At 38.8% G+C, this 26996-nt stretch overlaps 1 protein-coding gene across 2 annotated transcripts in view; it reads left to right on the forward strand.

Moving 5' to 3' along the window:
- Positions 1-26996, forward strand: part of LOC148066381 (glucocorticoid receptor-like) — a 57374-nt gene that overhangs the window by 22151 nt on the left and 8227 nt on the right. The window contains exons 3-8 of one of the 2 annotated variants that reach the window (XM_087806922.1): positions 15110-15279; positions 17217-17243; positions 21036-21152; positions 22914-23177; positions 23920-24064; positions 24687-24817. In XM_087806922.1, coding sequence (XP_087663048.1) covers positions 15110-15279; positions 17217-17243; positions 21036-21152; positions 22914-23177; positions 23920-24064; positions 24687-24817 — 854 coding nt within the window. The remainder of the gene's footprint in view (positions 1-15109; positions 15280-17216; positions 17244-21035; positions 21153-22913; positions 23178-23919; positions 24065-24686; positions 24818-26996) is intronic. The other variant, XM_087806923.1, reaches the window with a different exon arrangement.

A 26996-nucleotide genomic window follows, 5' to 3' on the forward strand; every position in this document is an offset into this window, starting at 1 on the left:
TAGCGATGGAGCGAGACAAATCATTGCTAAATAAACAACTGACTGCATCAATAATGACAGGGAAATTACATTAAACTGATTTTATCTTTTCCATATTTTGTTGTGACTTATGTTTTGTATCATAGCAGGAACGTTTGTCCTATTCTGTTTTTTGTAGTTGTATGAGTGTGTCGTCCAGTAAATAACAGACGAGTGTCTGCAGAAAGACTTGTATCTTTAACCATCTCCCTTGTTACATGATGGAATGAATGTTCTATAAACCGCTCACCTCTTTGCTTTGAATTAACCAGCAATAAAAGTGTCAAGCTCTATAATGTGCTGCAGTATACAATGTTTATATTTTTCCTTTTTTAAAAATGGTTTAACTGTGGTGATACAAAAGCAACTCTTTTATTTTGAAAATCTTTTTTTCTTAACTGGGATGATGACATTATTTGTTTTTTCACTCTCCGTTAATTTGAGGACGGTCCCTATAAATATAAATGACTTCCTTACTTACTTACTTCATCACCGTCTTGACACCCATCTTCATTCAACCAATTATTCCACGACGACACCTTCTGAAATGCATTTGTAGTTAATAAATAAAAAATATGACTTAATCAAGGGAAGAAGGATTTTTTTTTAAGGTCAGCTTGTTTATCTTCAGCGTCCATGTCTGCCACTGTTGTGACTGTCTGCCGATCGCCGAGCCGGTCTGCCAACAGCTTGTGTGTGACTGAAGCAACAGCAAACGCGGCAAATGGCAGTTCTGTCTGCCAGTTTGTAGCCGCAAAAGTGTGATATCTTGATGAGGATTACATAAAGTGTGCTTGTGTTTGTCCTTTTAAAAGCGATTTTAATAATACAACGCTCACATAGTTTTTTATTATGATTCGGTTATGTTGATGGAAATGAGAGAAAATTACCCAGAAAGATCCACTATTTATAACTTTCCAGTCATTATTTAGCTTTGTATAAAAATGTAAGAAAAAGTCTATATTTTACGCTCGTTTGTGGCAGAAAAAACAAGAGATATAAACCAGAAGTACTCCAGGGAAAATATTGCGAGCACTTCCTGTCCGGACAGTAAGCGTTACGAGGGACTTTACGTTGCAGACGAGTAGTATGGAGGTATTTCGATGTTTTTAAGCATCTTTTTGGAGGAAGTTCGTCCAATTTCTCTATAACTCTGAAAATAATCCCAACCCTTTAGTCAACTTGTGGGGGAGTAGAAAATGAGTGAAATTTGAATTTTTTGTGAACCATTCTTTTTCGATTTCCAAAAATTACAAGATTGTTTCACACATTGAGTTTGCACTTGCCCTCCTTTTCACCAATTTTTCATTGATACTCTTAGCACTCAATTGCACTTGCCATGTCGTTCTCACTGTTCCGTTGCCATGGAGCTCAAGTGAACCTTTTTCTGCTGATTTAAAGCCAGCCTCAACCATTGTTGTTCGCCACAACAATAGTAAGATTGTATAAAAATGATTCTTACTTTTTAGTCCATAATGGTCATAATAAGATCATTTATAACTGTATGAAAACCCATTTGCATTTGAATATAACCTCATGAATGTTAATCTATGATAAGCTATAAATATGATGTTAAAAAAGTGGATGATAAAAAACAATTTCATAAAATGTAAAAATTAATAGAAATACATTTTTTATTATTAAAACTCAAAAGCAAACAATTATAAAATAAAATAAAATATATTGTTTTGTATGGAATAAGGTTAAATATCACACTTATAAATATTTTTCACTTATCTTTATGAATACGATTCAAACACTATGTCCTGGAAAAGACTAATAGGAAAGTGTTGGCTCTTCTTTCTCTCCCATGTTTAAATTATTTCCTTAAAATATTGCCCATCCGGGAAAGAACGGCTTTAGAGTTTCCATCTGTAAATATCTGCTTCTATTTCATATAAGTTGGAATGCTGGTCCGTCTGGAACATTCGAGCTGCTGCCAGGAGGAAGCACGGTTTATTTTATTCCTCTATAAAACACCCTGTAGTGCTGCGGATTCGGTGATTATTAAGTTTTTAGTGGTAACAAGGGGCACTCCCGTCCTTAATTGTCCAACTGTAATAATACGTTTTACTTCGCGTGGCAGCCTCGGTCGAGCGTCTTCTGTGTCTCAGCATCTGGTTTCTATTAGTCATGTGCCCTTCAAACTCCTGCGCAAGTGCTCGGGACTGTTTGAAATGGCTTCTTCACAGCAGAAACTAACAGCCCAAGGGTCTCGCTGAGGATAGCAGACGTCATCCGAGTCAAAAGAAGGCGTGAAAAAAAAAAGGGATCTTGTGTCCCACCTGCCATCTTTGAAAGTGCAGACAAAATAAACAATCGCAGCTGATTCCCTCAAGTGGAGCGAGAACAATAAAAAAGTCAGTGTAGCTCAGTTGATATTTGTGAGAACAGGAATGATGTAACCACGTGTGGAAATGTTTGTGTTGAAATATCTGCATTACCAAAAAAAGAACATCAGTCTTTAATAATTATCTATTTGCTATGATTCTATGTGTTTGAATTTGTTACAATGCAAAGTGAAATCTATGATTCTATGACTCCGGGTTTTGTGCATCGACCAAAATAATTTGATTTATTTAATGATTTAATGATGATAACTGCTTCCTGTTTTTGCTTGAGAGTTTTCCAAATGATTTTACATTTTTCAAGCTTTATAGATGAACTTAATATATTGGGTTGGGGCCACAGTTATTTCTTAGAAAAGATTGTCTTACATTTCCTAAAATCCACTACACAACTAATTGGAACAAATGCAATACAAGTAGGAAAGTATATCAGTGCTATCAGAATAGTGAATGGTTGAAATTTAACATTTCAAAAACTTTGAATTTCTTTATTGAAACGTTTTTTGTTTTTTTTTCCCTCTTGGAATTATTGAATTCAGTTATCTCGATATGCAAAGGTAGAAATAGTTTTTTATTGAATTCAATAATTTGTATATTAAATAGGGTGATTTTGTTTTTTTCTAATTTAATTCAAAATCAAATATATATATTTTAATTAACATATTTAAACTGTTAATATAATATTTAATACATTTGCAACTTTTCTTTTAATGTTTTAGTGTTTTGTAGGCATAAAGAAACATTAATAAAATATTAAATATACATGTTTAATATTTTTTATTCCAATAATGCGAAAATATACATTTTCAATGTGATATATGTTTACATTTGTTGCCCTTTTAAATTCAATTTACAAAATACTGGTATAACAATGCCACCAGATAAAACCAAAAGAGTTCCAAGCTACTTCCAGCAAATCATGCAAAGCAAAGAAAATCACCCCATAGACGCGGGTAAAATAAAAATAAAATAAAAAATGTTGAATTTAAAAAACGTATTCTTGCCTTATTGGAATTAGAAAATCTAACTCTAGGTTTAAAAAATAATTTGGAAAATATTCAAATTATTTAATTTAACAATGCAATAGAACAAATTCAATGTTTTATTATAGAAATGAATGAATTAAAGTATTAAATAATAAAAAGTAATGCAACCTTTCAATATAGTCAATATTCTGATGGCACTGCGACACTTCCATATAAGAGGTCTAATGCAAATTAATGGATCTGAAAGTAACAAAAAAGTCTGTATATGTTCTTTATGGTCTCTCCATTATCATCTTCTAATGGTTTTGTTTACTCACTCCACATCACTCCATGTCTAGAAGGTACATGTTGTTGATAATCTACCACCAACCCCATTTTCTTTTCTTTTTTTTTGCACATGCACTTCCCACTGTGTCTTTTATCATGCTCTTTATCCTTTAACGGAGCGAGTCGGTCGCTGAGTTCACCTGAATGAAGGAGCCAAAGATCCCAGATATCTCCATGAAGTGTAAATGCTGACCGTGGAAGGTTCAAGTCCGAGGCTATCAACCTTTAATGATTCAGACACAACCCCGTCCTTTCTCTGGCCAAGCTGGACTCTGTAATGTTTAATTTTTAAACATTTAAACAATTTAATTTTAGTTTATCTTTCCCTCTAAGACTCTCTTCAGCAGTTGTATTCTCTTGATTTGTCACGAGCCTTTTACATGAGCAATATTAACATAGCAACATATTATCATGCAACCTTCATTGTATATTTAATTTTTTATTAGAAATGTATTTCCCCTGATCATGTTTCTTTGAATGTCTTTTGCTAAGCTTTCCTTTGCTATCGTTGCCATGTTTCACTTTGTTATGATTGAATTATGGTCTTTATTTATTATTAATGAAAATTGAATATGAATTGAAAATCAATTAAGTAAAAAACAAACCAAAAAAAAGCTAAAGTGAAAAGAGCTCTAAGAAATGCATTGAAAACACGAAAACAACAATTAATTTCTCTTTAAAATTTTTTATTTTTTTGAAGTTGCTACAGTTTCAGAAATGAGTTGTCACGTGTCAGTTTTTCAAGATCTCCATGTTGACGGTGGAGGTTTGTGATCTTTCTTTCGTCCAATAACAAGAGTTTTATCAACAGACATTTGGAGTCTGAGTCAGAGAACGATCATAAGTGATCCCATTTTGTCTGGGTTTCTTACTACTATTACAAACCCCTCGGTACAACAAATGTTGGCATTTCAACGATCAGAAAAAGCAATGATGGACTTGTAACCACCGAAAAGGGGTCGCGGTCTGAGGCAGATCTGCGCTGTGCATCACAATGTAGTGACTCATATCAATTTGTCTTCTAAAACCTGTCTTTTCTGGTTTTATTGCATTCGTATAACTACATTTCCAACTATATTGACAGTGCAAAGTCCCAGAAGTTAATGACGGTCCAACATTAACTGACCTAATAGTTGGAAAATGGGTCGCATTCTTTGTGAAAGGGTTTCAGCCCATTGAGTCAGAGTGCTAAAGAATTTCATCTGGACTGGAGAACTCATGACATTTGGAGAGAAGTTTAATTTTGTTATTAATTATTTTAATTTGCATGTAAAATGATATTAAGATTTTAGTTAGTTGAAGTTTTCTGACTACATAATATCTACTTTTACATTTTAAGCTCGATGTCTTCAGTGTGTATCTTTACTTTAGGAAGTGGGAAAGATAAAGAAGAATATTCAATAAGAAAAGTTTTTTATTTTTTGTTGAAAAGTCGATTTGTTTTTATTGTTTTTATTAAGGCGTGTTATAAACTTCAATCAAATGGCGTCTCCTGTGGTTCTCAGTTTCCTTCTTCAGCGTTCAAATTATTAACAAGTCTGTTTCTGCATGGAAAGTTACAGCTTTTTTTCCCGCACTAGGGTGGGGCGTGTTATTGTACTGTACAGTTAAATATTTACTTCAATGGACGTGTGTTCATAAAAAAAAGCATTTTCATAAATAGCCAAAAAAAAGCAAGTAAAGAAGTTTATTTTTTTTAATGAAAAAGTAATCAAGTTATCTTCTTTATTTTCAGTGACAGACATGTGGTGTTAATGTATCCCTGGGAGCCCTTTTGAGGACACACACGGATATAATAGGAAACATTATACGTTCCAATCTTGCTTGACTGTTTTAGAGCGTCTAGCTTTGTGTTTCCCTCATTTTCCCTTCATGCACACGAATGATCACACCCATGGGTGTCATTTGATCGTAACCCGGGAGAATGAACATGTCACAGGCTCAGAGTGGAGCTGTGTTCACCGCAGCTTCACGTCACACCGGTAAACAACATTTATCAAGTCGTATTTCGCTGTAGACGTGGCTCTTCATTGATTTTGCTGACAGTGACTCAACATAAAACGACTGACATCAGCACATTGATAGGACGCATTAGGCTTCGTCCCCATTCTGCTCAGCCAAGAGAAAAACAAGCAATGTTTTATTGCTGTTCTGTTCCTTTTTCTCAAGTCATATCCTTTCCACTGTCATCCCTGCCTGTGTTGGTCTTTTTTTTAATTCAATGGGGGTATTTTTATCTAATGGAATTATTTTATACGTTTGAATTTAAAAGCATTTTCATGGCGTCCCGTTATTTATCTTCAATACAATAAGCTCTTTATTGGCGATATAAAGTAAGTAGTCAGACTTCAGTCCCAGATACGACAACATGTGCATATTTGCGAGATCCATAGCAAAGTTGACTCAATTAGCGGATTTAAACCTTGAGCAGAACCAGACTAGGACAGGAAGTTATGGAGAACGGTGTATATCAGGGGCAGAAGTCCAAATTGGGCCATGGAGAGGATCCTGGATCCGGAAGCTTGCCCTGGAGGTGATGAGAGACAAAAAGTGGTAGCACAGGGTCTCCTGAGGACGACCTGATGGGACATGAGGACGAAGAGGCGCAGAGAGTGAGTGAGATCAGTGTGTAAGGAATATCTCCTCCAGAATCTAAATCTATAGCAGAGCCGTTGCTAACTATAGGCTTGATCAAATAGTAGAGATTGTTAATCTGCTCTTAAACCCTGTGTTATCTCTGGGTCAACGTGACCCAAAGGCCTGAAAACAAATTTGCTGGTGGTATCTCTAGTGTGGGTATCTGGGTCAAAGTGAGCAACTTCAGCCACTGCATATGTCTTTTTTTTAATTTTTTTTACAGCTGGGGAGGTCTTCACCTTAAACCAGAGACAACATGAGGGTTAAACATAGAGGGTATCTGCCCTCTGGACTGAGGCCGGTAGTAAGTTTCATGGCAGTGGAGCATGATAACGGAAGGCCATGGGTCTGTATCTACATTTGAAGATTTGTGTTGCATAAGCAAGAAATCTGAATCCAAAGATCCTAGAAAATGGATATGGTCCGATGAGGTCTGTGTTCCAGTCAGATTCTTTACAGTAGTTACACCCAGTTCTGTCTTGAGTTCAGTAGAAAGACTTCCAGTACTTGATATCTGTACTACAGGATCCTATGTGTGTGTTGGTTGAGTAATATCCTCTGGCTTCATTGATAAATACAATTGGGTGTGGTCAGCATAACGGTCAGCATTTATGGAGTGCTTTCTGATCTTAGTGGAAGCATATAAGTCACTCTGGATATGGACCTAAAACACATTTACAAGTTGAGTCAGAGGAGCGAAAATCTCAAAAAGCAATGTTTATTGCTTTACCGGTAATTTAAAAGCACAATCCTGCAACTCCATTTCTATTCCCCCCTTCTGTATTATTACCATCTGATCGACTGTTTGTCAGAAAGTAAAATCATTTCATTCTAACAGATGTTTGGTTCTGTCTGACTAACAATAGTAATGGCTTAGTCATGTTCATTGACTGTGATGTGTGTGTGTGTGCGTCAGAAGTGTGCAGCAGAAAAAAAACACCCAAATGTTAATTATTATCATGAAAAGAACTGCAGCTAATAAGTGGCTTTTCTCCAACAATCGTAACGCAGTAGGCGTGGTCTTGAAGATCATGCATGTGTAATTGCTCAAGATGAAGCCGTGTTCTTCATGCACCTCAGCAGACACACTTGAATGTGCACACCTCGCCCACTTGTCTGTCAGAGTAAGAGAAGTATTTTTTTTTTAAGGAAGCGAGCTTGTGGGCGATTGTAAATTTTTCCATCCATTAGTCATCCCTTTCATCCCTGCTGTACTGTTGTTAAAAAATCACTACGTACCCTCGCCCACGAGCCGCCCCTCTTCCTCTGCCACATGCATGTGTGAATGTGACATTTTTCAATCAAACTCTAGACGAGTAGACAAACGGGCTTCAGTCGCACATTTATCTCGAACCATCATTATTTTAATCGAAAACAAATGAATAAGGGAAAAAGTCTGGATTATCAGCGACACCATCAAGAGTTGTTTATAATGGTCTCACTTCCTCTGATACAAGTACTAATACACAGTCTCAACTCTGGTTTTATGATTGGAGTTAGCTGACACTTAACACGCTCAGCTCGGTGGAATGCTGCAGCATTCCATGTTGTGTCTCAGCAAATCTAGGTCAAACCGTGAACATGTTGAACTCTGACTAAATAATCACGTTAATATAACTGTCTGGAGGTGCACTGGTCCGAGAGATAAGATTACTAAAACTCTGATTAGCTCGGTTTTACAGTACGGTTTTATATTACGTTTAATAAGGTTTTTAATTCCTTAGAAATGTCAGTCCATTCATGAATAATTCATATATTTAACCACATATTGAAATGGTTTGAAAAGTGCTGTATTTGTGCAAGAAGCTATATTTGTACACCGCCAGGAAGTTGCAATTTAATATGAATAACAACTTAATTGATTACCCATTTTTGAAAACCCTGACCCCAAGACTCCAGAGCAAATGGCTACACTAAAGGGAGTCAGCATGTGGCCTCGTCTGATCTAAATGTACAATTACTTGAAAGATTTCAAACAGCGGACGCTGTGTTTTATTTCCGTAGGTTATTATGTAAAAAAATAGGTCTTTGTGCCTTGTTGTCTTGACTCTAGTAGCAATTTGATCCACTCTCATGCTTCTGGTCCTGAAACTCAATGCACAGGATCCTCCTGCGTGAGAGCCCAGAGATTAAAGTTCCATTGTTGTAATTGACATCCTCCATTAAAGGAAACTTCTATCAAGGTTCAGATTTGTACATTTGTATTGGTACTGAGTGAGTCAGGGTTGATCCTTTATCTCCTCGCAGACGAGCAAGCATTCTGAGAAACTGAAAACACAACTTATAGATATTAGTCATAGATATTGAGCACAGGCTGTCCTCACATCTGACAGAAATGTTCCATTTCTGAGAAAATCCTTTTCATCACAACCAATGCCTGCGACAACAATTCCGTCGAACTGTGTTCGAAAGCTTCCTTTGGACCAAAACAGTTTGGTCAAGAGTATTTTCTTACATTTATATCATTTTATAAAGGTCCCATCCAAAAAAACACAACATCGATTAAGATTATTTTATAATATTTTCATACTTAAGGTCCATTTATAGGTACAGTGGCGCAAAATAAAAGGGCAGACTCCATTGACAGACACAGTAAATTACACTTAATGACATCTTTTAAAAAAACTACTGTGATTGATATGTCAGGAAAAACACTAGAAATGCATTTAAAATTCTTCATTGTTCATAGATACGCATCATAAGCACACACACAAAAAGAGATACTACTTGTTAGAAGCCCTCAAAGGTCTGAAAGCTTGTATGATAATACAATATAACTTCAGAAGCCTGGATAACATAATGACATCTTATAGTTATTTTTATGCCTAGAAATGCATTTCCACTTTGAAAACACGTTTTTTTTTTCGGACTCCTTTTCTATAGTTGTTCTTCGATTTTTTTTTTTTATTTAAATTTTTATTATTTGTAGTTCTTCAGTGAAGTTTGCTACCATTTAAATCTCCCCCTCTAATTACTCTGCTGAGATGATGGTCAGACTTAGGCTGTTTTTTTGGCTCACCTACATGGAACCAAACGGTGATTTGCCCTCATTCTCAAAAACCAAGATGCATACAGCTTGAAACCGACTTACAGTTTAGACCTAGGATAATATTTTTTATTATTTGCATTTAAAAGGAACACTCTCCTTATCTAAATCTTTTCAATTTAACATGTTAACACATTTTCCTCAAATTGTCCGCCAGGAAAATAATCGGAATGATTCTTGAATCACTTTGAACTTGAGCTTAATCTGGTCAGTTTATTCCAGGGCTTCCAGAGTCAGATGTAGGATTATAAAAGCACTGAACTGTCCTCGGTGCTGAGGCGTGGAAAAGGAAAAGCTTGCAAATGGTGAGGTCTAAGTGCAACCATTAACTCAATTATGAGCAAATTAAACTCTGCGAATGACAACCTAAATCCCCATTTAAGTGTTAATTTATTCCGTCAATTGACCTGTTCTACTCTAGGTAGGTAGGAGACAGGGTTGTAGATAAACTCCCACTACTCTTCAGCAAGATAAAGTAGATCATCGCAACTAATCAAGCACTAAATGAACTCAAATGAGCAGCAGTAAAGAACATCACACTGTGATGAATCTTGCAATATAATATATAACATAATAAATAATGTGAATGAAAAAAGTGACATTTGTTTTGTTGAGAACTGTAACTCTGACCAGCCGAGACGGAGTGACAGCTTGGCAGCCGTGGAATGACGAGTGGGTGGGTGTCACTGAGACGAAAGAGAATTTTTCTAAATGTATTTTCTGAATAGCCTTCTCGCCATGTTACTTTCCTTCACGATAACAAAAGCCGTTCATCAGCACACACTCGTGCTCAGCGCATACTTATCCTTGCTTAGGTGAGTTGAATAATCCCATGACTCCCTTGACCTCCTCCACGAAGTGAGCCGCGAGCGAGAGGGGTTGGTGTTGTCAGGAGTAATACGATAATATATTGCATAACCTTTTCGCCGATGAGGAGGAAACGGGAGGGATGGCTGGGAGAGAATCTGCCGGTGTGCGAGGACTGTGTGAGTCGAGGCAGCGAGGATGAATTACAGCCAATCGATTTTCTCGGGAAATGTTCTCTGCATGGTGGCATTGAAAGACAACAAATTAAATGAATCACATGACAAAATTGCGTGAAGCAAGAGCTATACATGAATAACTCAACTGTGTGTTATAGTAATTGGCACAATAAACAACTATTGAAACAAAATGCATCACCAAAGAGTAAAATTCAAACCTGGAATCAGTAAAAAGTGATCAAAAATGGATAGCAGTCACAAATTGAAACACTTAAAACAACAATAAGTAACTTTTTGACATGCTTATACTTTTTGAAGTTAAGATAAAATGACACAACATGAACCTATATCCTGTTCTTTTCTTTAAAAAAGAGAATTTTATGTGGTTGCAGTTGCACTATTATGACACTATGTGGTACAACAAACATTATAATGATCTACAAAGCAGTGCTGTGTCTCAAATCGCATACTACTCTTAGTATGCTAGGAGTTAGTATGCATCAGTTTAGTGTACGTAATAACTAGTACGCAAATTCTCGACAGATAGTATGTCTCAAATCAAACACTGCTGCTACACACTAACCGGAAATCATATGACGGCTTCTTCTTCTACTTCTATTTAACGACGTTTCAACCAGCTGTTTGAACGCTATCGCCGACACCTGCTGGCAGCACGTTTTCAAAGTTTTGAAAAAGAAATAAAAAAAAAAAAATGAGAATCCAAATAATCGCGAGATATTTAAGCTGGTATCAGCACCGAAGACGTGTCATCCTTCTACTGCTGATGAAAATGCACCTGTAAGTATATGAATATATATGCATTTATATATGACGTAACTTCCGTTTAAAACGTCACTAAGATGGCGGCTGTTTAGGGTGGTTAGTGTCCATCGAACCATACTCAGTTTTGTGGGCGTGTTAGTACGCCAATTTAGTGTGCATGGCGCACTAAATTTCGCATACTAAGAATTGAGACGCACTAACGAACTAAAAATACTAACTTTGAGTACCCAAGTATGCGATTTTGAGACACAGCACTGGCCTTAGAGCAAATCAAAACACTAAAGCTTGACCCATGTCACTTAATAAAATAAAAAAACAAGACATGTTATGTGTGCAAAACAGGAATCTAAACCTTCAGATTACTGAGGACAAACGCCACTGCATTAGACAAAAAAATACAATTTCCATTCCAAACATTTATTTGGAATTTATCAAACCTCCCTGATAAATTGTGTATTTCTTCATCATCCTTCCACTTTGTCTAATGTAGGGTTGGGTTCGATTTAATCTCATTAGTGATGTCGGTGGTTAAACGTTACAGGATTGATGATAATGTATAACAGAATATATAACATTTTGCACTGATTCTTTAGTTCTCTCCACTGGTCCAAACCATCTACCATCCTATAGAACTTTCCTTTCCTCTAGCAGCTTGTCACAGATCATCTCAACCCATCCTGCCCTCCACCTCTTTTGATATCCGTCCAAAAACTCCGCATGACTGATCCTAAATACTCATCTGTTGTACCGTGGGACGTTGAAGTGCCGCATGTCTGTCGCGCTAATGATCATATTTAGCTCCGAAATACCGTCGCACATGAGTGGCCCTGCAGTGTAGTCACCCTGCTACCGTTACTTTCTCAAAACTCCCACCGCCGTCTTTGTGTCTTTGAAAACATGCCATTCTTCCCTGGCATTCATTTGCGGCGTCCATATGAGAGCGTGTTGATCTGTGTTGTACGGTGGCAGCCCTAATGAGGCCTGAACTCGCCCTCCCTGGCTCGAGACCAGATCTGTTATCTAAGTGGCGGGAGGAGCGTATGCTGGGGTGGGTCGGTTTACAGCTTTTGATTTGGCAGCGACACGGCTTGTCTGAACGGTTGTGATAAATGGATAGTTTTATCTATAATCATAAATCATGATGATCGTGGTAATGATCTTATTTCCCCCACTTATCTGACAGGAAACCATTGTTTTCTCGCTTGAATTGTTTTGGATAATATCAACTCATGCTTCGTTGGTGCAGTCCGAGGTCAAGTTCGTCCCCCGATAATTTGCAGCATCGAAATCCTAAATCCAGCAGTCGCCGGTAACCATAGAGCCGACGAGATGAGGAGAGGTCTGAACTTCAGAAGGAGACCTGTGCGACATAAATACTTTACTACCGCGCCTCTAAACTTAGCACCGCATCTATCGGAGCGGCCCGGAGAAGACAGTCGGATTCCAGTGTCGGGTTTGTGATAATGCTTATTCCGGATCAGGCAGGAATTTCCGTCCAAGAGAGAGACAGTCATAACACTGGTTTAGGGATAATCCTTTTTCTTTTGGTATCGATGTAAAAATGTTTTCAAGCCCTCTGCGATAAGGAACTGTTTGAAGTTATATCCATTTGTTTTTATTTTCATATTTTTTTACATACTAGCTTTCTTACAATCTGTTCTTTAACATACAGATGGTCTGCTTGATAGCAAGCATTTTTTCTCTGGATGCTTAGCTTCAGTTTTCACAACCTTAGAAGAAGAGAAAGATATAATTTAGCCTATTATATGAAAGATACTTAAGAATGTTCAATTCATTATTCCATGATGTAACAATAATCTGAAATTGTTCAAGAAGATTGTTGTTTTTTTTCATCAGTTTCAGGGTCATGATAAGTAAACTGGGCTTTAATCCATGTTAGATTTGTTTAGTTTGTATGTAATGTGGCTGATATATTGTGCAAAGCTTGTCCCTCTGCCCTGCGTAGACTCTGGGAACAAGCTCCCTGCTCTCATGCCATCTGTAAAACAGTGTGAACTGTATATCCTCAGGTGGCTGCCAAGAAGCGCAGCTGGTTTCACATTCTGAGTCTCTCAGAGATTCTTTGCATGCGCCGAGGACCATCTCGACCCAATGAATGAGTCGCAGCCAAACTTCCAGGGGATCTTGGACCCCGGGCGTGGATCCAAGATCCCCCCACCTTTGCTCCCCCTTTTAGTCACAGCCCTGTTTACATAAGCAAGTGTTGTCTTTCTGTGGACCATGGGGCTGCAGCTACTTGAATCCAGCTCTCTAGAAGATATGAATGGAGAATGAACCTTCTTGTGTCACGTGACTGAAGTCGTCATATAACAAATACACATGTTCATCGCTGCCAAAACTAATAAAAGATGGATTGTACGTCAGGTGACTCAAATATTTCGGTCATAGATTACTCGGTTAATGTTTGTCAGGAACCTCCAGCTCGACCTGACACACCTCCCTCACCTGGCATCCTGCCCACAACCTCAGAAAGTCTCCTCCTAGTCACACAGACGCCTGAATGTTGCGTGACAGCTGAGGAGAGTGACGGGTCTGCAGTGCAGGTTCCCCTCCGAGGTGTCGGCAACACTTTTCATGTGCAAACACAAGCGTCAGGCGGCCAGGAGTGAGACTGGCTCGGATCAAATACTGTCAGTCTGGGATTTACCGTGTTGGTTTACAGATTAAAGCCTCATTGTTGCTTTTACAATATTTATTCATACCACAGAACGACTCAAGTGGATCACAGTTTAATAAAGTTATTTTGGTCGAGATCCACAACTTTTGTGACCAGGACTCACCTAAATCCTCTTGTGGTTTACCACGCGGATTTGACTGATTTTCTGCATGAATTGATGCTGTATCGTGAGGCTTAACAACCTATTACTAGAAAACAGCCTATTATCCTGCAACTGAATGTGGTACGAGTGAGAAAGGCACCACTATTCCCTTTCTTTCTTCTGTGTTGAGTTGCTTCAGATCAACCCCATACTAACCTGCAGACTTCCTGCTTAGAAAAACCCACAAAAGTGGAGTTATCATGAAGTGGTTCACATGTGAAGGAAGAAAATATTGACAGATCTGATAAATAAATCCTGATCCTCTTAGGACCCTTGGCGGTACTTTGGCTCCTTCAAATATGAGTCCCTTCCCAGCCCAGGAGCCTGAGGGTTCTGTTCATTTGGAACACACATCTGGACCTCAGGTCCCAGATCTTAGATCACCGGGGGATCTGCAGGACCACCAAGCTCGGGTGTTACAGTGCCCAGAATCCTAACCACAACACAGGGTTTTCTAGCTTTACCTTCAGCCCTGGTTTATCTCCAGCTTCTCCTGGTCAGTTGTTGACTGGATATAGCTCTGTAGGTTTATGAATTAGACTGAGGGTTTGAATCCCAGTCCATTTTCCAAAAATATTTTAAAATGATTTAGCAAAACATAAAGAAAAAAGAAAAGGTCTGTGTCAGGTATTTAGATAATAGCCAAATATACAGTAAAAGCTCTAATTGTCTTTTAATAAACGGTTCAGTTGTAAGACGGAGTAAATGTTTTGAGCGTTGCCTCATCAACAAGTCAATAGAAAGTATGAACACATGACATATAGTTCCTCATCATGCCTATTTCTTGGTCTTGGGTTAGTTTGGAATGTATACGTCACTTCTCACAAAGAAAGTACAAACAATTGTTTGTTTTTTTCCCTCCATCGTCCTTGAACGGCTCTTGTGAAAATAGTTTTGTGTATTTGTGTTGCACACATAAACCTATTTCCTGAATACTCAAGTATGAAAGACAGGTAATAGAAAGAGCAGCATAGAAGTATGGTATGGTTGATCCTGTTCTGTACTGACTGCGATCGTGTCCAAAATTGATCTCTTGTCGCTTAGCAACAGAACAACCCAGGATCTCGTCATCTGCGTCAAATGTGCTGAAAATACTACATTTTCATGCACAGGGATTGATTCTGTCTCCTTTTATTTGCAGCGCTGCACTCAGGCCTGGAGAAACCAGCAACTCTGTGGCGACGGGCCAGTCCAAGTCTAACGGTCAGACCCCCAAGATCTGCCTGGTGTGTTCCGACGAGGCCTCCGGCTGCCATTACGGTGTGGTCACCTGCGGCAGCTGCAAAGTCTTCTTCAAGAGGGCTGTCGAAGGTTTGTCCTCCACTCCCTTCAAATATTTGTAATCACCTCTTCATTGTGTTATTGTCATTTAGACACAATCAATCCCTGCTTTAGAGCTAAGAGATCAGTTTCCTTTGGTCAAGCTGCAATGAAGAGGCCCAATAGAAAAAAACAATGCGTTGATTTTTGCAGTTTTTGGTGTCTTTGGAGTGCTGCATTACAGTGTTTCAAAAAGTTGACCCCGGCGTTATCAGACTGTCAAGTTAAAAGTTGTTCAACCCAAATTCCTCAAGATTAACTTCACTAATTTTCTACTCTTCTTGTCGACAAAGGCCTAAAAACTTTAAAAAGGAACACATTACCCTGAAAATAATCCTTAATAACCCTTAGTCAACATGAAGGCGAGTAGAAAATAAGTGAAGTCTGAATTTTGGGTGAACTATTACTTTAAATTCGGCTACAATTTGCGGCACAATCCAAACCAAAACTATACAGTAAAGGATGCTGAATAGTTGATATGGAAGGTAAACTCATAGATTTTCTTTTTTTTTTATGACCATAATGTCTGTAGCTTTTAGGCTAACTTGTGCGATTTGTTGTTTGTGCAATGAATGGTTGTAAATTAAAAGTCTGCGAGACATTTGAAGGATAAGACAGACGAAGACTCGACACCATTCGGCTTAAGTTAAGTCTCGTGTCTGATGTCGGAATAAAGATAATGATAAAAATTACAACTAGTGTGCGTTTTTCAATCCATGGAAAAATCGACGACAAATAGTAGAGTAGTTGAGCACAAAGTACAAAAGTTTGTCCTCCAACAAATAAACAGACCATTCAATTACTAAACCAGGGAACAGAGCCTTCTCATTGGTCAAGGTTGCAGCCCCTAGCAGTGAATGGTTGTTTATTCAAGGTTCTGTAATCTCAGAATCCTGGGACACATTTATTTGCCAGATGAACAAATACCAGAGACCTCAGCCAACTGTGAATTAAATAATTATAAACATACCGATATTGACTACTTGATAAATATTGTGCTGCTGTAATCAATAGCAGTGTTAGCGATGCATCCCGGCGGGATCGGCCAACAGGTTTACGATGTTTAGCCGCCCCAATATTTGAGTTCAAAGAGTTCTTTGTCAGCCAAACGCTCGCTCGCCCACTGTACTGTAACAGCCTCTTTCTCTCGGAGCGGTTCACACGACAGGTCACGATTCGCCTCGACAAAATGCGGAATGTTTCTGACAAGTTGGAATCAATCTTTAATGAAAGGCTTTCACTTCCCTCGGTTCCTCCACAATGCTTTTTTTTTTTATTTCCTCTCTGTCACAAGCTATCGCAGCATTTTAAGTTACCTCAGAGGTTAATAGAAGGACTCGCGTGAGATCCTGGATTAGTTATTCTCTCCCATTTGAAGGGTATATTTAACGGTAGCGTCACAGAACTGACTTGAAACTGATGAATCCTTCAAAAGATTTGCGGATCCAGATGGTGAACCGTAAAAGCATTGAGATGAAATAATCCTTTAACGTTTTTTAAGATGTTATTTAAATCAATGTGTGTGATTTAAAGCATATTTATTTACATTCTTTTATTTCTAGTTATGCAGCTAACACTCCGCCCGCTCAATGTAATGCAACGACTTCAGCAAATCCCGAACCAGTAAAAGACTATGAAGTTTTTCCTTTCGCTCATCATGACTCTCGGCTCATTCCCGGGACCTTTTAAACCATCAGAAACAGTTGTCACGACCGTAAAAAATCCGAAAACGAGGTCTGGGCGTGAGCCGCACCATCTGCTTTTCTGACCTTTTCGCTGCCGTTTGATGCTGTAATAAGGTTGTGAAGCTCACACACTCTCCTGCCACCATGAGAAAAGTTGTCTGTTTTATTTTTTGTTTTTCTCCTCAAAACCCTGACCCCTCCCCCCCCTCCTCTTCTTTTCCGGTCGTTGTCTCAATGGTGAAGGATGGCGAGCGCGGCAAAACACTGATGGTAAATAAATGCATCTTTAATAATAATGATGATGAGAACAATGTAGATGATGGTTTCTTTTTTATTTTCTGATTTTTTTTTTGATTGATTCATCGACCCATGTTTGGCCTCGGCACTGAAATCAACCCAAACTCTTTGCCTCGCTCTTCTGCCGGCTCTCTGTTAATGCATGCCATTGTGCTGTTAACTGCTTTTCTCTGAATGTTCCACGTCACATTGATGTTTCCTCCTGCAGTCTGAAATTCTCACACCATGATGATTATCCTAATAAATCATTTGATCAGGAGGTGCTGATCCTCATCCCTGCTTGTTCAGAGGCTAAAGTTGATCTGCTGCCATATGATTTGCCTGAATAGATATTAGCATTTATTTTGTTATAATGTTAGACTTTTTGACTGTTAGTTAGCTGAAGCTAAGACCAGTTGTCTTCAGCCACCATTTTGCCAGACAACAGATGGTTGTCTACGTCCTTGTTTTCAGTGATTTCCTGCTGTCATATCAGTAACTGGCATCTCTCGGATTGTTATCTTGTCACAAGACAAATACAGCTGAGTGTGCAAAAAAGAAGAGAATTTAAATATCAAAAATGTTTAAGTCGTGACGGATAGTTGGCTCATCACAAAGAACTGTAGTAGAAAAAGGTCAGCAGAAAATATAATTCCAAATTATTCAGTAAAAACGACTTAATAGTAAATACAATTTTAATATTATAGATAGTTTTAATAGTGAAAAGCAGCTGTAAGCTTACCCAAGGATACAAACGTGCATCGTGGGTAAAAACATCAAATAAACAAAAATCAAGAATACTGAGCGAAAACACCTAGAAATAAAGTAAAAGAAATTGTAAAACACAGAGATTAAGCTGCCAAAGATGATTACAGGAAGACACTTTCTGAACAATTACCAACAAGGGTTAACATGTCACACTCGTGATGGAAAAAAAGGAAAGAGTAAGTAAGTAAGTAAGTAATATATATTTATATAGCGCTTTTCGAGACCAGGGTCACAAAGCGCTTTAACAATCAAAACAATACTCAAAACAGTACATACTTCAAAGATCAAGACAACACCGAGAACAACACAGGAGTTCGAGAAATTCAAGGAAAAGCCTGCACAAATAGAAACGTCTTAAGGTGTTTCTTAAAGGAGTCAGTAGACTCCATCAAGCGCAAAGAGAGAGGAAGATTGTTCCAAGTACATTGTAATAGTTAGTCATTAAAATGTAAATATATATTGCATTTATAAAATGAATAAATAAAGAAAAGCTAACGATGACACTAGACAATACATCACAAAGACATTACAAGGAAACAAACGTGTATTGTGAGTTAAAACATTACAAAAATACAAATAAATCAAGAATAGGTAGGGGAAAACTACAACAAATTATAAAGTAAAAACTATAGTGAAACACAGAAATTGAGCTACCAAAAATTCTAAAAAGCCAATTACCCCCCCAAAAAAGGTAGAAAAGGGTAAAAAAGGCACCAAATGTTGATGAACAACAAAACAATTCAGAAGGTAACAACAATTACAAAAATGACCAATTACTAGGAAACTAAAATGTGTGTTGAAATATGAGGAATTGGGAAAACACAGAGATTAAGCTGGCAAAAAATTCAAATAAAAAATAAATAAAAAGTTGATTATATAAGTGAGCAAAGGGTGAAAAAAAGGTAACAAAATGACGATGGAACAAGCAGGAAGAAAAAGAAAACAAAAGCCCTGTAACTGTGTAAAGGTCTTGTATCTACGGATGTGTTTAACAAAAGAGCTGCACGAGTCACATTTTTAAACTGCTGTTTGCTCTTATTCAAACGAAAAACAATTATTGGGTCCATGCTTTGCAGCTCGCTGCTCCATAAATGATTCATCAAGTGGAGGAACCGTTCAATAATGCCCTGGAGGGGGCGAGAATGTAAATAAATGAACATGTGTACAGCAGTGGTGCAGCAGCAGGATCAGTCCCGTCCTGTCAGTGAAATGAAATCTTAATGTTTTTTAAGTGACTTAACATCAAAGAGACCTATACAATATTCGTATCAGTCAGTGATACTGAAATATACGATCAAACAACAGTGCAAGTTCTTCTTCTCTTGTAAATAGGACAAACGTTGCGTCACCGACATCACTGTGTGCTAAAACTTGGAAAGATTTCAATTGCATTTCCCGGTGGAAGGAAGGAAATGAACTCCCACGTGTAAGCCGACTACCTGAAGAAATATGACTCATCTGACTCGACCCTCTCCTCGTGGGTACACTGCGAACAACAACCTGTGATATATTTACAAAAACTCTTACCTCATTATTGGATATCTTGAGTCAGAGACTCGTCCACCTCCCTCATTCTGGTCTTTAGAGCATCATAGCTGCAGCCATGAGCATAAGATTCACGTCTTGTGCAAGCGTGTTCACGGCACCTGGTCGACTCATCATCAGTGCGGACGTACCGTGCACTTATTTTAAGCCGACATGAAAGTCATTCAAGCCTCTGGCAAAGTGCAGCATGACTCTTGTCACTCCATCTTTCACGTTTAATTTCCTTATGAAATAGCCCAGTAAGCTGCAGTTCATCGAGCGTCCACTTGAGGCTGACTGTAAAAAGAAAGGAAGTCGAAATCAAAAGAAAAAGACATTTACAGCATGGTTTAAAAACACGGCTTTGGGTCCTTCTCACTAATTTCATTTACCGTTTGTTTTCTCATGTTTCCATTCTGATTATATTCCGTTTTTTCCTGAATTTCCTTGACCGACAATCATAATCATAATAAACCCAAAAGACTGAATTTTACAAGATACTCAAGATGGATAGAAGGATAAATGGATATATAGACAGGTAGGTAGATAAATAGATTGACAGATATTAAACATTATTGATCCCTTGGGAAAGTTCCTTTGGGAAAACATCACATACATCTTAGACAGTGCATGCACTGCTTGGTGAAGGTAAAAGAAAGTAATCCTGGAAAATACCAAAATACTTGGTGTGAAAAGGATTTGAAGAAATTTTGGCAAAAGCGTTTCAGGGAATCATGTCCTACCTTTAAAAAGGTTACTTTGAGATTAAGTTAGCGATCCTCCAGGGTTTTTTTTGTCAACGATTATTCCAATTATCTGGGTATTATTTTCAACCCTTATATAATCGCCAACAATCTATTTGTTTCTATGGTTTTGATGATTTTTTTTTTCAAGGTAATGTAACAAAATGTGGTGGCATGCTTTTATTTTGAAGGCTTGAACGTGGAAATTCTCATCAGCTTGAGCTAATTCCTCTCTTCACCCTGATGTCTGGTCATTTTCAACGTCTTCAGGAAATTTATGTCTAATATAAGTTACATTTTAGGCATTTAAAGAGAGCAGGCACACATGAAGGAGCGACAGGAAGTTGCATCTTATATAATTCTGCCTTAAACAAAATCAGATTTTCATCCACTCAGATTGAGAATCCTCTGGGCTGACATTTAATCTTGCTCTGGGTCATTGGCTGGGGTCACTGTGGCAGATACCCCGGCCAGCATGGTACCCGGAGCACACGTCCTGCACTGCTCTTATCCTGGAGAATTCCCCCCAAACTGCATGAAAACATCCTAATTTAGTTGTTAAATTCAAGCAAGCCGTGTGTGCGTGTCTGTAATTGTCGCCACAAATGTGAATGTGTGGATGGATAGAATGGTGCAGCACAGGCTTGGTGTCGATCCAGCAGGTGGTTGCTCTGACTGTGATCCATGCTGCTGAGAGCAAGCATCCCCTGGCCGGCTGACGTTTGTTCTCTCTCCTGTCTCTGCCCTGCAGGCCAGCACAACTACCTGTGCGCCGGGAGGAACGACTGCATCATTGATAAGATCCGCAGGAAGAACTGTCCTGCCTGCCGCTTCAGGAAATGCCTTCAGGCCGGAATGAACCTGGAAGGTAAACAGAAGCAACTGTCAATGAAACGTCGGTGAAAGATTGCACGATAAAAGTCAGTTGACTATGAAAGAAAAAGAGTTGCCAAAATAACACGACCATCGTCTACTGACGATTCCGAGGATTGATAGCATTGAGACGGAGCCTTTCCTCGCCAAGGAGCCTTTTTCCAAATCATAAATCAAGCTAAAATCTAATCGATAAACAAAAGTTTACTGGACTGAAATTAAACCATTTTGACTTCACAAGCCTATGTAAGATTTTTGATCGTTTATTGAAGTCACCTTTTTACACTATGGGTTTGTTCTTTGGGCTGGTTCTAAACTAAGCAGAGCTCAAGAGTCGCCATACAAGTCAATCACAAATTCGACCGAGAACACAAGCCAATCCCTAACAAATCCTTTAAGTCTCATTCAAGCATTTTTATTCCACAAGGTTTTGTAAAACAAACGCTCAGACCAACAGGAAGTCTCTTTGGCAGAAGTAAAAATGGCTTGAAAAAATGCTGACGTTGCATAATGTAATGTAAATACATTTTAATTTGACAAAATACAGTTTTAAAATCTAGTGTTTTTATTTAAAGCTGCTTCTAAACCGAGCAACTTAATCATTTATCCTTATAAACATTAATTTAGTAACACAAAGTTAATGCCATTTGGAAGTTAGTTTGTTGCTTCCTGGAAAACATTTCCTTCCTTAACCTTTAACAAGCTTACTTTGAAATTAATTTAGTTTTGTTTTCTCTTTATCTATTAGTCCAATAATTAATTATTGTTAATTTCCTCCCCTTTACATAATTACAAACAATCTACTGTTTCCTACTGTTTTGATGATTTCATTGTTTGAGATATTGAAAGGAAAATGTGATGGTGAGGTGCTTTATTTTGAAGGCTTTAACGTCCTTGTTCCTGTGAAGCCACGGGCTTTTAGCCTGGTAGTAAATTGTTGCTTGAAATGAAGCTGATCAGATATAACCACATATTCATATGTTGAACAAATAGAAAGGCGAGCGAGTATCCAAAGGATGTCTGTTAAAAGCCATGGAAGGTCCTTGAGAATAATTGGCGTGTAAGTCGTAGCTTTATTGCAGGTCAAGTCCGTCGCTCTATTACTGTCGGCTCGTAGTTTGAGTTTGATTAACTCCTGAATAGACGGACGAAGGTGCGTCACGAGAGAAATCCACCGTCAGAGAAACAGAAAAAGACTTAATGGACGTCAGTGCATCTGTACTCAGAATGGCTGTTTGTTGCCATAGAAACGAGTGAAAAGGAAATTAAAAAAAAGGTAGAGAGCAGAAAAAAAAGAACGTCTTTTTTTTCTTGATAAAAATGTCCGGATTGTTGGAAAATGGAGAGCAGGACCCAGAGGAATCACGGAGAGCAGGATAGTCCAATCAGTGAAGTCCGTGTAATTTAAATTATTGATTTGAAACGGAATGTTCTTGCAACGTGTTTTTTATCCGACTGTACTTAGTGCATCGAAGCCGAAGGGATTAAAGTATGTGTGGTGAGATGCTAGGTCTGATTGTTTATTGATATAATTGTTTTCTTTGTCCGACACTCGCACACGTACACGTACACTTTCTAAGCGTGTGTTATTGTGACTACACATTTCACTTGATACATTGTGACGCATGTGTGAGTCTGTGTGTGTTAAGAGTGGTTGAGTCTCTTTACAGCAAACGGTATGTGTGTAATGTTTGCATTTGTGTTTTTTACGTGATGAATATTTTGGAAATGACGCTTCCTCTTTGTCGACGTGCAGCCAGGAAAAATAAGAAGCTGATAAAGATGAAGCCGACGAGACCCCTGGAGCCGGTCCGGACCATGCCGGTGGCCCCGATACCTCCCTGCATGCCGCAGCTGGTGCCCACCATGCTGTCCGTCCTGAAGGCCATCGAACCGGAGATCATCTACTCCGGCTACGACAGCACGCTGCCCGACACGCCTTCACGCCTCATGTCCACCTTGAACAGGCTCGGGGGACAGCAGGTGATCTCGGCCGTCAAGTGGGCCAAGTCTCTGCCAGGTAATGAAAGTCCCTGAGGGTAGTCTGGTGGTACTTTAGCGAGTGTGGGGCGACGAGAAAACTTTCACGCATAAGTCACATTCCTAGCAAGAGGTGGAACAACCCGCCAGATCACCTGAGGCAAACGGTCGTAACGTTTCATGTTCGGTTAAAAGCAACATCATCCAGGTTCGATCCTTTATGTAGCCTTTAGCACAAAGATGCATCGCAGTTCTCAGTTTTTTTATTTGTTTTAGAATTCAAGAGCTAAAGGCGTTTTTTCGTTTTTACTTTCACGTGAAACTTCAGAAGATTAAATCCGTACGTCATTAGAGGGAAACTCATGACCTGGATAATCGCCTCAGATATTCCCTCTTGACAGAGATTTAGGATCCAACAGAACAAAATCAAACAGCATTTTCCTGTTTTTTTTCATCATCTCTGACAGTGAGGACGAGGATGATGTTGTATAACGACTCAAATTAACTTCTATCATTGAAAAACAAACAAAAAAAACTGCGAATCACAGCAGATTGTATTTTAAATGAGCAATTTAGTGTCTTCAGGTGTAGAATTGTAATACAGTTTCGCTGTCTTCGCTTTTTTTTGCGTCCAGAATGGGAAAGATGAAATAAAAGTCCCCAAGATGCATCTGTCGTTAAGTCGACATAATGACTGATTTGAGAAAGACTTTGGTGATTCGTTTGGAGTTCATTGGGCCAAATTTTTGCAGTAACTGTACGTGTTCCCATGTGACCGACAGGTTTCCGTAACCTTCACCTGGACGACCAGATGACTCTGCTACAGTGCTCCTGGCTCTTCCTCATGTCCTTCAGTCTTGGCTGGAGGTCCTACGAGCAATGCAACGGCAGCATGCTGTGCTTCGCCCCTGACCTCGTCATCAACAAGTGAGTGAACGACTCTAGCATGAAAAGCACTCGCTGAACCACCTACAAATGGAATCCTCGGTGGGCAAAAAAACACTCTTGTTGCACAATTCTACCTGGATGATTGGCTTCCAAAGGTTATTAAAAAATAAAGTAAAAATAGTCAAGGGGTTGAAGTAGATAACACTTTACTGTTCCCTATTACTTAAGAAGGTAAGGAGTTAGCACTTTGAGTCCTTGAACGCTAATGATAGCGTGAATCATTTCCGTGGTACTTCAACACCGATTCCACTTTATAACACCAGTGCTTGAAAGAAGCGGTGTCATATCTTTCACAGATCACTAGATGGCTCATCTTGTTAAAACCGCAAATCCAACCTTTAACGCTACTTTGCGATATTCGCCTGAACGTGGAGATCAGAGGAGTTTAATATGTGAGAGAGCGCCATCTAGTGGTCTTCCAAAAATAATGATACCGTTTCATTATGATACTCTTCTTAAAAGTACATGAGGGTCATCGATGCTTTCATAGAGAAGCCTGGAAGTGGGTCCTTGTCTGAACACGCCCCCTTGTGGTGTTAAAAAGCAAGAAAAAAAACATTTCTCAAGACCCCTCCTCCTCCTCTCTTTTCGTGACCTCCAGAGAACGCATGAAGCTGCCGTTCATCAACGACCAGTGCGAGCAAATGCTGAAGATTGTCGAGGAGTTCGTCCGGCTGGAGGTTTCCTACGATGAGTACCTGTGCATGAAGGTCCTGCTGCTGCTCAGCACAGGTAGGTTGATGAGATGATGAATCGAATCATTTGTGTCATTTGTTAGTTCAGGTATTCAAATATACATCATATAGGTTTTTGTGTTGTGTTTACTAGTTTTTACACTTTTTAAATTAAGTTAAAAATGAATAAAAAGTTCTGATATAAAACTCCAAAATTACTTCTTAATGTTAAAAAAGTTTTCCAAAGTAGTCGGATCTCCCGTGGTTTAAGTTCAGAAGGCAAACAAGGCCCGCTAAAGACCCCCGTTGGCCCTTGGCTGCCCTGTAAGTCTGTCCAGGCTAAACCATGTCAGTGACACACAGTATCGCCGCGCTCTGATCTCATTCATCAGATTACGTAAATCTAGATTTTTGGCCGTCTGCAGCGGGACTTAATCCCTGTGATGGCAGCTCTGCCCTGAGACGCCTGCCAAAACCATAGCAGTGCTGATGATGAATTCAGCCGTTGATTACATCGACACCCCGGGTGACAGACGTGTTCACATCGAATCTTACACCACAATACCATGTCTAGGTCGGAGGAGAAGTCCTAGTATGACACGTAACCCGGGGGACCATACAAAGGGGATGGTTTCAATTATACACTGGTCCCAAAAATATGATCTGATTATTGGTCAAGATTTTTTTTGGCGACCGTGAGCTGCAGACATGAGTCCAGATGTGGTGCTTAACTTATTCCAAGGATCATAATATCAGTGGGGAATCAATGGGAAACATCAGTTATGGAATAGAGGAGCAAGTGGGGAGTAGTTACCTTGACTGACCAATTAATATATTAATCGATACATGGGTCACGATGTGAATGTGGAACTTGATACGAGGGTCACGATGTGAATGTGTAACTTGATAAAAGGGTCACGATATGAATGTGTAACTTGATAAAAGGGTCACGATATGAATGTGTAACTTGATAAAAGGGTCACGATATGAATGTGTAACTTGATACGAGGGTCACGATAGGAATGTGTAACTTGATAAAAGGGTCACGATATGAATGTGTAACTTGATAAAAGGGTCACGATATGAATGTGTAACTTGATAAAAGGGTCACGATATGAATGTGTAACTTGATACGAGGGTCACGATATGAATGTGTAACTTGATACGAGGGTCACGATATGAATGTGTAACTTGATAAAAGGGTCACGATGTGAATGTGTAACTTGATACCAGGGTCACGATATGAATGTGTAACTTGATACGAGGGTCACGATGTGAATGTGTAACTTGATACGAGGGTCACGATATGAATGTTTAACTTGATAAAATGGTCACGATATGAATGTTTAACTTGATACGAGGGTCACGATGTGAATGTGTAACTTGATACTAGGGTCACGATATGAATGTGTAACTTGATACTAGGGTCACGATATGAATGTGTAACTTGATACGAGGGTCACGATATGAATGTGTAACTTGATACGAGGGTCACGATAGGAATGTGTAACTTGATACGAGGGTCACAATATGAATGTGTAACTTGATACGAGGGTCACGATAGGAATGTGTAACTTGATACGAGGGTCACGATATGAATGTGTAACTTGATACGAGGGTCACGATATGAATGTTTAACTTGATACGAGGGTCACGATAGGAATGTGTAACTTGATACGAGGGTCACGATAGGAATGTGTAACTTGATACGAGGGTCACGATATGAATGTGTAACTTGATAAAAGGGTCACGATATGAATGTGTAACTTGATAAAAGGGTCACGATATGAATGTGTAACTTGATACGAGGGTCACGATAGGAATGTGTAACTTGATACGAGGGTCACGATATGAATGTGTAACTTGATACGAGGGTCACGATATGAATGTTTAACTTGATACGAGGGTCACGATAGGAATGTGTAACTTGATACGAGGGTCACGATATGAATGTTTAACTTGATACGAGGGTCACGATAGGAATGTGTAACTTGATACGAGGGTCACGATATGAATGTGTAACTTGATAAAAGGGTCACGATGTGAATGTGCAACTTGATAAAATGGTCACGATATGAATGTGTAACTTGATAAAAGGGACACGATATGAATGTGTAACTTGATAAAAGGGTCACGATGTGAATGTGCAACTTGATAAAATGGTCACGATATGAATGTGTAACTTGATACGAGGGTCACGATGTGAATGTGTAACTTGATACGAGGGTCACGATATG

The sequence above is a fragment of the Callionymus lyra genome, chromosome 14 (genome assembly GCF_982586985.1).
Source record: "Callionymus lyra chromosome 14, fCalLyr1.hap1.1, whole genome shotgun sequence".
NCBI classification, from domain to species: domain Eukaryota; kingdom Metazoa; phylum Chordata; class Actinopteri; order Syngnathiformes; family Callionymidae; genus Callionymus; species Callionymus lyra.